This window comes from Dromaius novaehollandiae, chromosome 2, assembly GCF_036370855.1.
Source record: "Dromaius novaehollandiae isolate bDroNov1 chromosome 2, bDroNov1.hap1, whole genome shotgun sequence".
Lineage (NCBI taxonomy): Eukaryota > Metazoa > Chordata > Aves > Casuariiformes > Dromaiidae > Dromaius > Dromaius novaehollandiae.
In genome coordinates this window covers 27770556-27786931 of record NC_088099.1, presented here as the reverse complement: position 1 = coordinate 27786931, position 16376 = coordinate 27770556, and the positions used below count along the sequence as shown (strand labels likewise).

General features: G+C 36.4%; 1 protein-coding gene across 3 annotated transcripts in view; it reads right to left on the bottom strand.

Annotated features, from left to right (window-relative positions):
- CASD1 (CAS1 domain containing 1) overlaps window positions 1-16376 on the bottom strand; it is a 40860-nt gene that overhangs the window by 6751 nt on the left and 17733 nt on the right. For all 3 annotated transcript variants that reach the window (XR_010387595.1, XM_064506085.1, XM_026098640.2), the window contains exons 6-17: window positions 15461-15505; window positions 13187-13310; window positions 11247-11461; window positions 9810-10235; window positions 9307-9396; window positions 8563-8682; window positions 6796-6952; window positions 5162-5241; window positions 4242-4343; window positions 2770-2910; window positions 2122-2199; window positions 751-843 (exon numbers count right to left, since the gene is read on the bottom strand). Coding sequence is in view for 2 of the 3 variants with exons in the window: in XM_064506085.1 (XP_064362155.1) it covers window positions 751-843; window positions 2122-2199; window positions 2770-2910; window positions 4242-4343; window positions 5162-5241; window positions 6796-6952; window positions 8563-8682; window positions 9307-9396; window positions 9810-10235; window positions 11247-11461; window positions 13187-13310; window positions 15461-15505 (1671 nt within the window). In the remaining variant the exon portion in view is untranslated. The remainder of the gene's footprint in view (window positions 1-750; window positions 844-2121; window positions 2200-2769; window positions 2911-4241; window positions 4344-5161; window positions 5242-6795; window positions 6953-8562; window positions 8683-9306; window positions 9397-9809; window positions 10236-11246; window positions 11462-13186; window positions 13311-15460; window positions 15506-16376) is intronic.

Sequence of the window (16376 nt, the reverse complement as noted above, 5' to 3'; positions counted from 1 at the left end):
TCTGTTACAGTACACAGTAAAACAGGTTAGCTTAGTCCGTAATCAGATACGGGCTGGGGAAGCATCGTTTACACTATGTCAGAACAGATGAGGAGTATGCCTGTGGTCAGTTACCGTATCTCTGCAGACAGCCCTCTTAACATGCCAGCAAATAAAAGATAACACCTTAACTGCTGATGAATGCAAGGCCGCTGTAGGTGGTTGATCAGCACCTTAAAGTTCAGTAGGAAACTGAACAATGAAAATATGATCTTTTAAAATAAATTTAGAAATCATGTACAGATACATTGTATTACAGTGAGTTTTTCCTGTAAGTTCTTTTCCCTTCATCTTTCCTTCCCTTCATCTGTTTTAAGAATGGTTTTGCTGGTAAAATCATATTTGTTTATTAACAAAGCAAAGCTTTCTAGGGCAAACGCATTTGTAAGCGTTCTGCTAGTTAGTATAATTCATGATGATTCTTGAACCATCTTAAATTTTATCATCCAATTGCATCCACTTCATTGCCTACCCCAGCATTAAATCCCCAGCCCCACAATCCTAAACTCGCCCCCAAACCAGCATAAGCAATAAGATCGTTATTGTGAGCCTGCTATTTCAGCTACTATTTTTAAGTGCAGACAGAGGCTACAGTGCTAAATAAAGTTAAACGCTATTATGTTTAATACTATTGTGTATTATATTACAATTCACATAATGAAAATACCACACTGTCCTAAGCTGAAATCCACTGCACTTCATTCTACTTACCTCTAAAGAAATTTTGCCAAACCAGGCAAAGAATGAGCTGTATACAGAGCGGACATATCCAGGAATGTTCCTGATGAGGATGAAAGCTAAAATCTTAAAAAAAAAAGGTGATTGTGGGTGAAAAGTAGCTTTCAGATCACATACTAAAAAGTTTACACATTGTCACTGTCTAACAAGTGCATGGCAAAAATGTTTTGTTAAATTTTCTTTAAAATCTTTTATATAAAACAGCCAAACCCAAGCAGTTTATACTTAACAGATTAGGACTTGATCTTGCAAATCTCATACCTACATTCCTATAGCATAGCAAGTCACACAGAGTTTTTGTAGAACCATAGCCTTGATGTTGATACATATTAGTATACACTTACTAAGCACAGTCACAAAATGTTATACCATGCCAGCCTAAAATGAAAGTGTCTACAAATGTAAGACCACTCTCAGTTTTCAAAGAGAGGATGGCAAGATTGACAAAATTAGTTTTAAAAAATTAAGTAACCCGTGCTGCCCTGCAACAGAGCAGGAGAAAGTATAAAAAAATGAAACTTGGAGAGGGATTAGAACGGAAGTGTTGGTGAACAGTTGGGGAAGGATACACAATAAAAGACAAAATCTAACTTTAAGGCAGCCACACGCATCCCTCCATTGCTCACCTCTTCTCCTTCCAAAAGCAGGTCCCCCCAAGCCTCCCCAGCAAATATAGAGCCCCACAGCTCTCTTACTACACTAATGCCTCCCAAATGCTCATGTTCTCCTACAGCTCCCTTCTTTCTCCCACTGCTAAGTAATTAATCTAAAGTTGGTTTTGGCCTTGAACAGTGCTAGAGGGGACAGAGTCTACAGCTCTCTTTGCACACTGTGTGCATTTACTGTGGAGGAAAGAGGGAGTCCCTAGTCCCAAAAGCCCTGTACCCTGTTTGCAACTTGGTCCCATCCTGCAGCAGATCTTGACACTGCAGCCTCGGCTTGTGCTGCCCAGGGAGAACCAGCTCCCAGGAAAGTCCACTGGAGCAGCTAATAGTCTCAACAGACCCTCACTTCATAGCCTGCCCTATAAAGTAACACACCTATGACACCTACATAGATAGGAATGTTACGTGCATACACCATTTCGATGGTTACTGTGCATATGCAACGTACACCAAGGACACCAAGGTTAATCAAAAAACAATCGCAGTATGTGATTTCAGTGCTAAAGGCAATGAAAAAGAGGCAGCAGCGCTCTAAGCCCTTTCTTACTTCCAGACATGAAAATGAAGCTCATCATTTGAAATTCTATGTTAAAGCAAAAATACTATTTTTTAAAAACAATTAAAAAAAAAAAAAGAACAGCCTTGACACTGTAATTGTAAGGAAAAGGAATATATTTACCTGCACAACAGAAACAGAAGGATGCAGTTCATTGCAGTCAGTTTTGTTTTTACAGCTACTAGCCCAAACAGAGTAGGTCTAAAAGAAAGAAAGGAAAAAAAAAAAAAGAATCAGCCTATGTAACAATTATATTTAACCATTATATATAAGATTTCAAAATGAAACAACACACAAGTTATCCTGAAATGCTTCAGCAGTAGTAGAGTCACTAAAGCATGGTACAAGAAAAGAAAGAACTACATTGTGCTTAGTTTAGTGTTTCTCTCAAATTCTTCTTTGCAACTGATGAATGCCATAATTATGTATACCCTAAGACACAAAAATACTGTTGACAATTTATTCATCACAGTTAGACACGCAATCAAGACTAAAGAGCTGCATTATCTACCACATTGTTTCTAGGATGTGACTTTTTTGTAATCTTTGCAATGATCTGAAAAAGTAATGGTATTTTCATCTACACTTGACTGAAAGGAAAAGATATTTTACGGAGTAGCTAGGTAGGGCTGTGCACAAAACAGCTGAAATATTCCCAAAACAAGAGTTGATTTTTTTGAATAAACATACATTCTAAGCAAGAACTGCAAATTCTAGAGCTGACTCTAGAGATTTACAAACTTGATTATACTAATTATACTAGGTACTTACCAAAAAGCACACAATTGAAATAAATAATAAAACATTTGAAACTCTATTGGAGAAAAGAGGATCTCCCTTTCCTTCAGAAAGCACCTGACATTTCTGCAATGCCAGATAAATAAAAGCAAACAGCATCCCATGAAAAACCACCTGTAAAAGACAAAAAGAATGCAGTGACTATTTCAGAGCTTTTAAATGTGCTTTGGGTACAAACTCTAAGTTACTTAACAGAGATGCTACAGTTGAAGCTATTTGTAATATCAAAGCCTACTTGTCAGAAGTTCCTTGCCCAGATTTACTGTAACAAACAAAAATAGGCTTCCTACACTAAGTTGTTACAAGCTGCATTTTCAACTAAGTTTCAAAATGAAGAACAGAGTACTCTAACTAATGCTTCACAGAGCACTAAACATATGACAATGAAATTTCAAGAAGCTTTCAAGTACCCACTATCCTCTTTGCAATCTCTGCCAGCACTGAAAAGGGCTTTCCCTGGGGAAAAACCATGAGTCTCTTTGGCTTTCTCCCAACTTGGCAGGTGAAAATGTTCAAGAAGCACTACAAGTGCTTTCCTCTCTCACAGACAGAATTATTCAGCAGTGTTTTATGATGTTATGCCAAGTTCTCATTAGCTAGCAACAAGATGCTGTTTCAGGCCCATGCAGTACTTGTTTTCTGTATTTATTTTGGGACTTCCTCTTTAGCAGGATCACAGAACATGTGCTGTTCATAAGCAACAGAGCTCCATGGCTGAAATGTTTCTGTACAGTGCACTTCGGGTTATGCAAAAAAATTTAAGTTACTAAAAAACGCCAGAGGGGGCAGTGTGCCACCCCTCCATAAGGTTAAGGAGAAGGTTAGCATATGGATGCTTTTATCTTACACCCTCCACTCACCTTTCCAAAAAGGCAAAAAAGAGAGAATCGTGTCCCTGTTCTACCCTCAACATTTTATGTACCAATAAGGGGGAAGAAAACACTTTCCTACTGTAAAAACATTTTAAAATATGAGTAAAAAAGTAAAAACAGTCTGTTTAAAACATTTTTGGACTCAAGACCCTCGATTTTATCAGAAGTGTTTCTGAGGTTATCTTAAAAGAAATATACCCTTGATTTGATTTTCCAAAAAATTTTATTAAGAAAGCTACCACAATAGATTTGCATTTCAAGGCATTTCAAGATTTCTTTGCACCAAAATTTCTGTTTGAGATATGACAAAAAACAAGGTCATTTTATGACTTTTCTTTTTTAAAGCAACTAAGCAGGATCCAGCAGCAAATAAGTCATGCTCTATCTTTTAAGCAAGGCTTTGACAGACATTTGCAAATGTAAGGTGGATACAGCTTAGTCTTACAATAAACAATCTACTGGAACATCAAATTCCTATCTTCTCTGGAGACAGAGAAAGCAAAACAAAAACCAACCCCATATTAAAAAAATATGCTTAAAAGACCATTATAAATTTATGCAAACTTTACATACATAGCGATCTAACTTCCACCTAAACCACCATTCATAGACATTCCCATTCAGTTCAAAACACTTGGACAGTGGCCAGAAAGAAAATATCTTCTCAAATGCACCCTGTAAAAAAAACATGGAAAAAGTATTAACATTGACTTCAGCTGTATTTACTAAGTTTAAATCAATGATGTAGCTGTCTTTTAGTATTATCGCATCTCTGTTTCACCAGTTCAAATCATGACCTTGAAGCTATGTGACCTTACCAAAATAACTGGCTTCTCTACAAACACAAACCCCACCCAAACAACCCAAAAAACCAAAAATACTTTCTCAGATGAGAGAAGTCTTCCTTTTTGTTTCCCACTGATGAAGGTATTTGCATTCTCACCTTCCACTTTGTACTGCAGGCTTAAAGGGAGAGATCCAATCATGTGTTGGAATAACAAATGCACATGCTTCAGAAAACTACAGTTTTCTGCCCTTACAACTCTGCTCTTATTTCTCTGTCAGGTATACTTACAGTACATTGTAAGTCATGAATTTAAATGAAAACCAGTCTTTTGCTAATGCATCAGTCTTTAACACCAGTCCTCAAAGGACACAGATGTCTGTACCCCAATGCTATCAGATTCAAAAATCAGTGATGTTAAGCACATTCAAAAAAAACCCCTAAGCACAGACCTTCATTTTTATTAAGTCTGCAGTAGTATACTGAAATCATAATGTCAAATATTAGAAAGAAATGAATAAGATACAGAATTGAGGTTATTTCCAGCATCCACACTGATTCAAATATGAAAAGGTGAAATGGAACGGTTCCATTTTTTCTTCTGTATTTATGACACAGTAGCAAATATTCAAGTTATGAGCAGCATTAAAAAGTAAATGCAGGTAAGATTATTAACTTTTAAGGATACAAATACTGAAAATTCACAAACCTGAGAATATGATAGAAAATATATACATATGAGTAAGCAAATCAGTTTCAGCAGTAAACCAAAGTGCCAGAAGCAGTTCCCTGAGGAAGACATAAATTAATCAGTATTTGGTGATCAATTTTTCAATAGCAAAAGCAACGACTCATTTAATAATAGTTGCCAGTTATGTAGTGCAGATATGCTTAGTAATACATACATTCAGAAATAAGCATTCAAATATCACCCACGGTATTTTACCACCATCTATATTACACTTTAAATTTTACTTTAAGCAATTACAATAAACATTTCCAGGAACTAACAACCTATTAATCCTACGTTAAGCCTCATGTCTAAAATAGGGACAACATGCATATATAGCAAGAGGCAGAATTTAGCTGTACAAATGGAAACACCATTTTAAAGCCTCTGCTTTCCCAAACATTCTGCACATGTAGTTCTTATTCAAGTTGAATATAACCCCCCTTCCCCCAACTAACACCTTGTGTTATATGCCGTAACTAGAGCATATATTCTTAAACTCTGAGGTACCAGCTGTACCAGGAGCTGTACTCCAAAGTTCAACTGCAGCTCATTAAGGACAAGTATCTTGTGAAGCAAGACAAGCCAGAGGAACTGCTCCTCAAAGCTGCTGACTGATGTTAAGCTCTACCCAAGCCTCAACACTGCAGCGGAAAAATCATCTCTCTCTCTTGCTACATAAATTGGGAGCTGTCAACAGGAACATAAACAAGTGAAAGTTGTCACTGACAGATCTTCTAGTTTCACAGTAAACTATGGCTCTGAGGTACACAACAGTCATTTCTCTGTATCTGGAACAGAAGTGCCTTTGTAGGAAAAAATATCAGAGCTATCTGCCTTCTGGATATCATCGTATACTTCTACAACATCTAATCCTAGCATGAATTTAGTGTGTTTCATTGTCATATCTGCAGATTATATAAAATTTGGATATTACTACATCTATAGGAAAGAAGGATCTAGACTTACAAGGTTACCAGTTCTAATTTAGGTGAATTAAATAATCAAGTATTTACCACATGATGACAGCCCTTCAGTGAACTGCAATGCATGAAATGAAGTGGGGTTTCACTTCAATTTTTATTTATAACATTCATCTCACAAGAAATATTTCTGACAATACGCTTAACCTAAGAGACTGAGATAACAAACCCCAAGCTCTAATTTGGGAGGATATGATGCAACTAGTTACTAAGTAGTAGACATACTAGCAAGGCAGAATGGGAGAAGTCTGGAGCATCCCTGTTCATGCCTACCTGTCCATATGCTACAGTAAAAATTTCAGCTAGTACAGAAACCGTAACCTATGTTTTTAGCTTGCATTCAACACTACAACTTCTGAAAAAAATACATTTCTGATGGTCAAAATCCCGATAAAAACATATTCTAACCTGACAGTTTAACCAGAGATAGTCTAGTTACCAGTTGTTACATCTTTCAACCATCTGACATATTATTCGTATATGACAAACTGTATTTCTGTGAATAGCTGCTCAATATATTTGTATCATGTTACAAAGAGACTGAGGTCTACTAAGAATAAAGTCCAGATGGTTAATTATCTGTAGCAACATGCAAATGTTCTATAGCAGAAGGAAAAAAAATTATCTTACCATTTGCTTTCTTCTGGACTATCTGAGGCCATATAGCTAAGGTGACATAAATGATCATAAACCAGACAGTGACTAATGGCACGAAGTAGTAGAACTGGTAAGGTCGGTCCATCACTATACACAGTACCACAACCAAGAAATTGAGACGAAATAAGACCTGGAAGAGAAGAGAAGATGGTATATTCCCATTTAGGATATACAAACCAGGAGGGGGACCTGAGACAGATGGGGGACACTCTTCTTTAGTACTGTATGAAAATACATCAGTATTTTACATTTCACATGCTGATTACATTTCGGTCGAAAGGCGGATAAGCATCTTGGAGAGTATCAGCAATGCAATGAGATTGCAGGCTGGTTATGGGGTACCGGACCAGTCCTGCCCTGGCCAACCGCGGTAGCAACAGCAACGAACACAGGCTAAAACAGAGCTGGCCTCAGGCTGGGGACCCACTGCTAAATGGGTTAGCTCAGTTAAAGCTCAGGGAGTGTCCTTACCAGTGCCGCAGTTATGCTGCAGTCATATGTTAAATAAGCAGGATGACCTGGGTTATATAACAGAATGATGTTCGTTCAACCAATGTTGTCTCCAACCAATATAACATTTGATAGCAATAGAGGATTTTTTTTTAACTGCTACAGCTTGGCAAATATTCATTTTCTTCATTAACAAAAGTAAGCACTGTCCAATATTTACTCATGTTTTGCTATGTTTTGAAAAAGGTGGCAAATTAATCCAGTGATGCCTCTCGTTCACGTATTAGCTATCTAATTCCACATGGAACAGTTAGATATTGAATAAAATAGCAATGTGGAGAGAGTTTCTTTAACAGATCCAACGGTCAGGAAAAGATTCAAAATGTATGCAAATTTAAAAGCTTTCAGAACGTAAGCAAGTGGAAATGACTTCAAAATAAACCAGACACAAGACGGTGTTTGTTCCAGCTACATAAAGCCTTGCAGTGCTGGGAGCAACAAAACCAATGTGCTGGGGGTTGCTGAATAATTTTATTCCCAGAGGAGGTAAAAAAAAGAAATTCTGTGTACAACAGCATCTTGGATTCACCAAACATTCATATACTTGTAAAAAGAAAACTCTAATATAAACATATTAGTAATTAAAAAAAACACAGGAATACATGAACATGGAGCAGACTGATGTGGTGAGAATAGGTAAGGGAAAGAAAATGAAATTATCTCAAATGACTAATTTGGGAAAACCACAGTATTTCCCAAAAACAGAGGACAGCAGACAAGAGCCACCCACCTTTAGACGCCTACCACGACCAGCTTGCCCCTCTTGGTACTCTCAATAGTTACTGGAGAAACGCTCTTCCAGAGGGTGATTCAGAACATCACATTTATCTGAATGTGATCATTTTCTGAATAAGCCTCTTATTCACCACTGACTATAGAAGAAACTTAAGAAGATTTACCCAAATAAATCTGCTGACATGACTATCCCTCTTTTCTGCCAGCCCTGACTGCCTGGATCATTAGTTAATCTCCATTGCTATATGCTGGAAAATAATTATTACGAATGTTTTAAGGCTTACATACTTACATTTTTCCACTATAAATACCTTTAATATTTGTTATATGTTTGTATTAAAGACTGCTGATTACACAGGCTAGCTTACAGTGAAACAATGGCTATATTTTGGAATGGCAAACCTTGATGAAATAATCTGACACCATATTATTTAGGGAGTTGGAATACTTTGGTATCTGAACACATTTCTTTATAAAAACAGTCAGTATTCTTACCTGACACACTCTGTATACACCAAAGTCCCCCTTTATCCAAAAGTAGGAGAAGTGCCCATAACCTGTTTGGAACAGATATGCAGCAACGAGAACTCGAATGTGCATGTACACAGGCAAAAACTGTTGAGAAAAAATAGGTACCTTTTATAAATGGACACGGAAATGCTTTTGGTTTTCCTATTTTACACTTTTTCTGCATTGCACTAAATCAGGTTACACTAAGAGAAGAAACATTATGCTGCATTTCCTGTTTTCTTACTAAGCTCTTTTGTTGACCTTGCCTCTCAGATGTTAAAATCTGAATGTATTTCTTCTGTTCTATCTGTTATTCTACATCTCCATACTCTGTAACCATTCAAGAAACCATTCAGAAGGGACCTGTGAAAGCTTATCCTTCAGCACTTTCAAGTTCTAAATATAAAAAGGAAGTGTTGCTAGCAATTAGAAATAAATCAATGTCATTTTCTCCAAGAAGCAAACAGAAGTATATCTTTTCATTGGTATGTAATACATAAAATGTTATCAATGACATCTACACTGAAAGGGAGAGAGAAAAACTAACTCTGCAAATGCCATTTTTAAAAATAAAGGAACAATAATATTAGCTATTCATTCTAATCAAGTCTGATAAATATTTGCACATTTTAAGCTTTGTCTTAAAGATAAATAAAGCTTCATCTTTCTTTCAAATTAACATATCCAGATTCCATCCCCACTTGAAAGTATGAAATTCAAATCAATTACCGTGCTTGCTCCAGAGATATGATAAATCAAAATAACAAGCTGCATCCAACCTTTCCATTCATCAGTCTGTTCTCTATTTAACACTTTAGTCTAATGCAAAACAAAACAAGAGTGTTGCTATTCCAACAAGTACAATGAACATCAACAAAATGAGGAGAAAGTATGAAACAATAAACCACTTTGCGGGCAGATAGGTCTAAACTGTAAAGGCCTCCTCTGTAACAGACACTGGTATATTAGATGTTAATGTGATCTATGCTCTCTTGTATTTGAGCTATGCTCACTTAAAATTTGACTGAGGGACAATAGCTGAAAACATTCATATTCATCTACTTTCAAAAAGCTTTGCCTCTAATTACATTACAAATATTATAGTGCTTGTGAGACCATTTTCTGCAGATGATTTATACCCATTTTGAGAATTTAACCTTCAATATTTAGCAGTTAGAAATTTACAGTCAAACTGGGAAACATTACAAGTGGGATGTCAGGATAATCATTACCTCTTTGGTATTTTCGGTATAAAATACCCCCAAAATCAAGATATAGATGATTGGTATGAAGAAAGATGAATGTGTATAGAATTTATTTTCCTTCATGAAAAGATTTGCTCTGTCGCACAGATAAAAATAGGTCATGATTAGACCAAGTTTGCAGAAGGAGTGTAACAGCGTCTCTAGAGTAGAAACAGTAGGAGTACTGACAGCAGGTTTCTTTTCCTCTCCATTTTCCAAGTCAGTGCATGATTTGTTCTTCCGATAGTTATTCCGATGAATTAAATTGATAATTAAATACCCAAAAATGGACAAAGTAAAGAAACAGAAAGCTAACTTCTGTATCAGAGTGAGAGGAGGCTGAGGCTGGCAGCAGGAGCCATCAATGGGCTTCAAAATCTTATTGCAGTAGACATTCATGAGAATCATTGCATTCTGTCAAAGAAATAGGAAGTTTTGTCAATTCTTTGCAATAAAATAAAATTTTCAGCACAAGAAGTTTTCTTAAACTGGATTATGCAATAACAAAAAACATATGCATTTCCCCTGTATCATTATAGAGTTAAAAACTTCATAGTACCCCCATGTACCTAGCTGCTTTCAGTAGCAGAATCAGAACATCTCTGACAAACAGCAAGCCCTGTGATCCCCAAGATGAGCAAAAAGACCTAATCCTTATAAAAGGATTGTCTGCACAAGCAGCTAAAGGGACTAAAGGAAGCTAAAGAGCCTATAAATGAAAAATAGCTGGCAAACTTATGGGCGGAAAGGTGTATAATATTGAAAACCCATAAAACATGACAGTGAGACCCAAACCTGTGTTGAGATGATGTTTATTTCATCTAACATTTGAAAGTAACTGAAACACCCAAAGAAGTGGGACTAAAAGTGACACAGTGTTAAGTCACAAAAAGGGCAGACTCTAACGAAATTCAGAGAGCCTGAATGTGTGCATATGTGTCAGCAGGTAATAGATGAAATAAGGAAAAACGTCAGTGGTGTGCCATGCAACCAGAAAGGTGTCTATTGTGTGTTTTATCAGCCTTTTCATACTCCTCCCTAAATGGAATTACATGCAAACACGGTGAAAAATTAAGACTTATTCCTAATCATTATTATCCTAACTCATTCATGCAAATGAAGGCACGAAACTGGCACCCTGGACTACTCAGGATCCAAAAGATCTAGAGACTGTATATTTTTCTTTAACTCATAGAATTAAAATCTATTTTAAAATAGCTATGTATTAATATACAGAACTATTATGTTTTAAAAAATCTCATATAACCAACTGCCCTTCTTTCTATCGGGATCTGTTGAACAAAACTTCCTGAAGAATGTGCAGGTCATTATTAAATTTATACAGTCAGCCATTTCAGAACATTCATGAAAATCTTGTTTCATGATCAATGCTTTTTAATGTTGAGCAAAGCTAAAAATACTCACTGTTTCTCTGCTTGATTCAGGGAGATGCAGGCCATCTGAAGATTTCATGATAGTTTCTTGTGCTATCAACTTTGATACACTGAACACTTTAACCTTAGCTTTGGAATTTCGGGAGCTGCTGTTCAGAATACGAACAGCTGCTTCATTATAAGCATCTATTTTCTCATTAGTGATCATTTTCCGACTTTCACTCAGCATATCTTCATAAACAGGATCTGAATATGAAAGCACAAAGAATGTGCACATTAATCTTCAACTTAATACATTTGTTTGCTCAGGCTGAACAGTCTAAATTCATTTTGCTAGCTACAATCGTTTAATGCTATAGAAAGCAAACACAGTGAGGAATGAGTGACTGTTACAGTAACTAGAGTTTTTTAAGATGAAATGTTTTTATTGGCATTCTGCTAGTTATGCAAGCATTTGCAGAGATTAGAAAGTTTTGGCCACGTATGAATGCTTGTGTGGTTTCCCCAAGCCTTTGTGCTCCATGATGAGGGTATATGTGCTGGAGCACACAGCTCTTCCTGCCTTCTCTGAATAATGGAATCCTCACTGCAAGGATTTCAAGCCAAGAGGACAGAAGACAGGTAGCAGAATATACACACAGAAAAAATCTCAAAGAACTCAGTTACTGCAGAAGAAACCAGTTTCTCATTTTTTAAGCCATAGTCCATAAGCGTATTCCACTTGTTCCTGATGATTCCAATTTAACTAATGGCAGAATCTCAGTTTTTCAGAAGAGCGGACCACCATTTGATTGCTTACAGGCTTCAGAGATTATTTAAAGCATAATACAAAGCTATACTGAGTTCTAGGTCAAAAGCTTAGTTGGATATCAGCAGGTTGCCATGAAAAGCTTCATAAACTCTGATAAAACATTCTTTAAGAGCTATATGTTGGTTTACTTTATCTACCTCATGCCTACTTTCGGACAATAAAAGTCTAGATATATCTAGTCTAGTCTAGTCCTATGTGCTTTTCCCCTTATTTGTTCCATTATGAGCATAAAGAGCTCACAGATGACTTAAACAGTCTGGATCTTTATCAACAGCACATTGGGACATATCTGACAACTAATTGCTTTTGTTCTAAATAACGGTGGTTTTGAAAGGAATGTGAAAAGATGAATCTGATGGTTCAGGTAAACCTCTAAAACTATCTTTGATAAGAAGTTAGGAGTTAGGGTGCGACTGTGAGGGTACATCAGGGTATATTCCTGCCAGGGCTCAAAATCTACCTGCCTTTTAAACTGAGGTGATAACCACCTAAAATGTTACAGTCCGTGGAAGATAAACCAGGAGCACATTCTATCTATGAGCTCATTTTTGGTGTCAGAAACACATCTTAGTTTTATTCAAGAAAAGCAAAAGAATGAATTGAAGTTTGGTGCCATAATAAAAATCTCACAGACTCATTTTGAACCATGTTCTTTGACTCCTAAGCTTAACTCATCAATGCTCAATGTACAAAAGCAAGTTTCATTCTAGAGAATTAAATTCTCTGTATTCTCTAGAATATATCTATTCATTTTGGACACACACACACAGGATGCACTTGCTAAACCTCTCTATTACTCATGTCATCTGAAAAATGAAGTGAACGCAAGCACAGACAAATAGATGTTTTATGCACTTGTGCCCTTGACTCCCAGGAGGCACGTACAGAGCATAGCACTGCGAGAATGATCCTGGCATCTTGAGACTGAGTAAAAAAAGAGTTAAGAGTTCAGAAGGCAAAAGACTTTGCAGAGAGGGCTTTAAAATCTCCCTCACTAGTAACAGCTAGCTAGGCTGCAAGAAGGGCCAAACTGGAATCCAACCAACATCCTTTTTCTCTGGAAGCAAGCAGTACGGACTAAGTTTTCCATATCCTACAAGATACTGATTCAACAAACAGTGATAGTACAAATTGTCATTACCTACTGTCCATTACTTTACCTTGTAAGACCCAGTAAACATCACTACTTTTTGCTAATTTTTCCAAAAGAGGTGCAATTGAAGTGATATTGATTTTATACTGTGTGAGGGCTTCGTTGCTGCCATTGTGAATCTTGATAGACCACTGGAGAATTAAATAAAAAGAGATTCAGAACCCATATGTCTGAGGATCCTATATTAACTGATCGTATTTCTCCTTTAGTAGCTATTTTTCTACTTTTATAAAGCTAGCTTATTCTCTTACTGTTCATTATTAAAGCATTCAAAAACTTCACTCTAGAAGTAACTGTCTAACGAAATAATTAAATTCAAACTGACCAATTAAAGACACAGTCTATATTATTTAGCTTACTGTATATTTGATTTTTCATAAATTATATGATGCAAGCTGTTTTAATTACAAGTCTCCTGACTTGAACAATGATGAAGTAGCAGTAACAGTCACACTACGTAAGAATCAGGGCCAAATCCAGTAGATTTCACCCTAGTAAAACTCTGACTTCAGCAAAAGATACATGCCAGCAAAACTTGAAGGTGGTATCAAGTTCTGACATTTCTAGAAAAGTAATGTTTTACAGATATCCATAAAGGAAAGGAAAGAAAAAAAAAAGCTGTTAAGATTTCTGATTTCATCCTCTACGTTAAAGGATCACAAGAATCCTATGATCATCCAAGAATCTCTCCCAGCTTTTAAGAAGAATTTCTGTAAGCAATACAGCTGTAGCATGTTTAAATATTATTGTATCTATACTGATTTAGCCAAAGTCAAAGCAGTGGTAATGATGCTGATGCAGCAGATTTTTGAAGCACTTTATTTTTCCGCACGTCACTTAAAATAGGAGGTGTTTAGCTTTGGCCAACTGTAGATGTCACTATTTATGTTTTATGTAAATATATTTGCATGTTATGAAAAGCTAAGCATCACATGCATGTTGTTGTTTCATATTTCTTCTGTTATCCAGAGGACAACACGCTGTGGCTGATATATATATAAGTAAAATAAATTATTTAGCAAAGTCCTGTAGTTTTGCAACCTGGGTTTGTGTGTCCCAGAACACTATCTGTACAGAATGGCATCTTCTCTGTAAAATAAGATAATGACTTATACTCATAAAATATGCTAGATTCTGGAGCTAAGCGGAGATATTCTAGGCTTACCAAGCTTCTTAAAGCCCAATATATTTATGTGGATCCTACACAGGAAGTGAATTTGGGGGTTTCACCTGTACAAAAACCGAACTCTGGGGAGAATTTTTGACTACATCAGGAAAAACCACATCAGGGAAAAAAATGTGTGGAAGCATGCACACGCACATATTTAACCTTCACCTAAAGCATTAGCATGTCCAAGAATTTCCAGACTGGTAGAATGCCTAACTTGTCTCTAAACCAAACTGCTCTCAAAGGATTTTGTTTAAAATGGTACCCTTCTTCCCCCCCCCCCCCCCCCAACTGCTGATTTGAAATTACAGTGGCTAAATCCTTTCAAATTGCACTTCAAAAAATTTGGAAGTAGGCGACATTAAATTTGGAAGTTAATGAGAGCAGCAATCTTACAGACTCTTGACTCTCAGTACCAATCACTACTGGAACAGACTACTTGGAAGAGGCTGCTGAATTACCATCACTGGGAGTTTTTTTTAAAACTAGTTAGACAAACTCATGTCAAGCATGATAATCTTGCCTTGTGCCAAACCAATGGGTTAGAGGACCTCTTCAGGTCCTTGTCAGCCCTTTTTTTCCTGTGACGCTGTAGCCTAAAGCAGTGCTGGAACCTTCCAGTGGGACAAGATTCAGGAATTACAATCACTTAGTCTAGATTTTCCTGTAAAATTTTTGCCCATATGTAAATCTAAGAGAAGAGTGGGAGACTCGAAAAAGCATTCCCAGATTGGGCCATCCTCAAAAGCAGTATTTTGTGACTGAAAACACGGTTAATTAAGCATGTATCTCAGTTAATATGCAAGTTCTTTACTTAGAGCTTTTTATGAATAATCTGGTTCTCACAAAGAATCTTTTTATTACCTGTGTTTCAGGCTAATCAAAGCATATCAACGAATATTACTGCTAATAAGCAAGTATTGTACACCACACAGCTATAATAAAATATACTTGGTATTTTAGAATGACTTCTTATAAACAAAAAACTCACTCAGAGTGTTCTTCTATTTTAAACTGGGACAAAAACTTCATCTTGCACCCACTGGATGGCATAAAAATTATCCTACTAGAACTTCCTTCCTTACTAAAATGTCTAGTAAATGTATAGCTTACCGTGGCTGCTCCTGCTACAATTATATGAGGTTTTGCCGTGGCAGCCTAAGTCATAAGGTAAAAAGAAATTAGCTTAAAAGCATTCACAAATTATACTCATTATTAAGTATATTGAATAGGTTAATCAAGACTCATGTCTTAATTAACTGTGACTCAACCTGTCCATCAGTTAACAGATGCAAATGAATAGATCACAGATACATTACAAAGAACATCAACTTGTGAAGTACCAAAATTTTCACGATAGAATCCACAAAGTATGAATAAGCACTCACAATCATCATCAACTTGGCAGTACAAGTTCTCTTTAAAAGCTAACTAAACACCTCCTTCTAAGATCAAGTAAACTTTAAATCACACTATGGAAGTACATTTTCTCTAAGCACCTCTTGGCATTCTCAGACATCTATATGAGCTATTTTAAAGCTCAAAGCGACCATAAGGCCACTGTAAAAACAGAATGAGGACAATGGACAATCGATGCCCCAGAAGTTTGAAAGTTAGATCTAAGATAAGGAACAGAACACACACACAAACAGAAGAGCACGAGGAAACAGAAAATGCAGATCATTTCAAAAGTAAGTTTTGTCTTCACCCAGCAAGGATTTAACAGTTCTCAAATGTCTGTATTAATCACAGAAAATGAAAACTGAAGGATAACTTTGGCTATCTTGATAGAAGGAGTCTTGCAAGAATGAAGAACAGGGTAACAAAAAAAAAAATCACCACAGGCCATTACTAGATAATTCCGGACCATTCACAGGCCAGCAAAGGAAGAAACCCTCACTGAAAATCAGCTGCCATTCTGTAAATATTTTACTCGTTACACAATAACATAAATAGCTCATCAGTAACTGTATACTGAACAACATGGCCACTCAGAAGTGAAATAGTTGTATGAAATAACTAGTACATA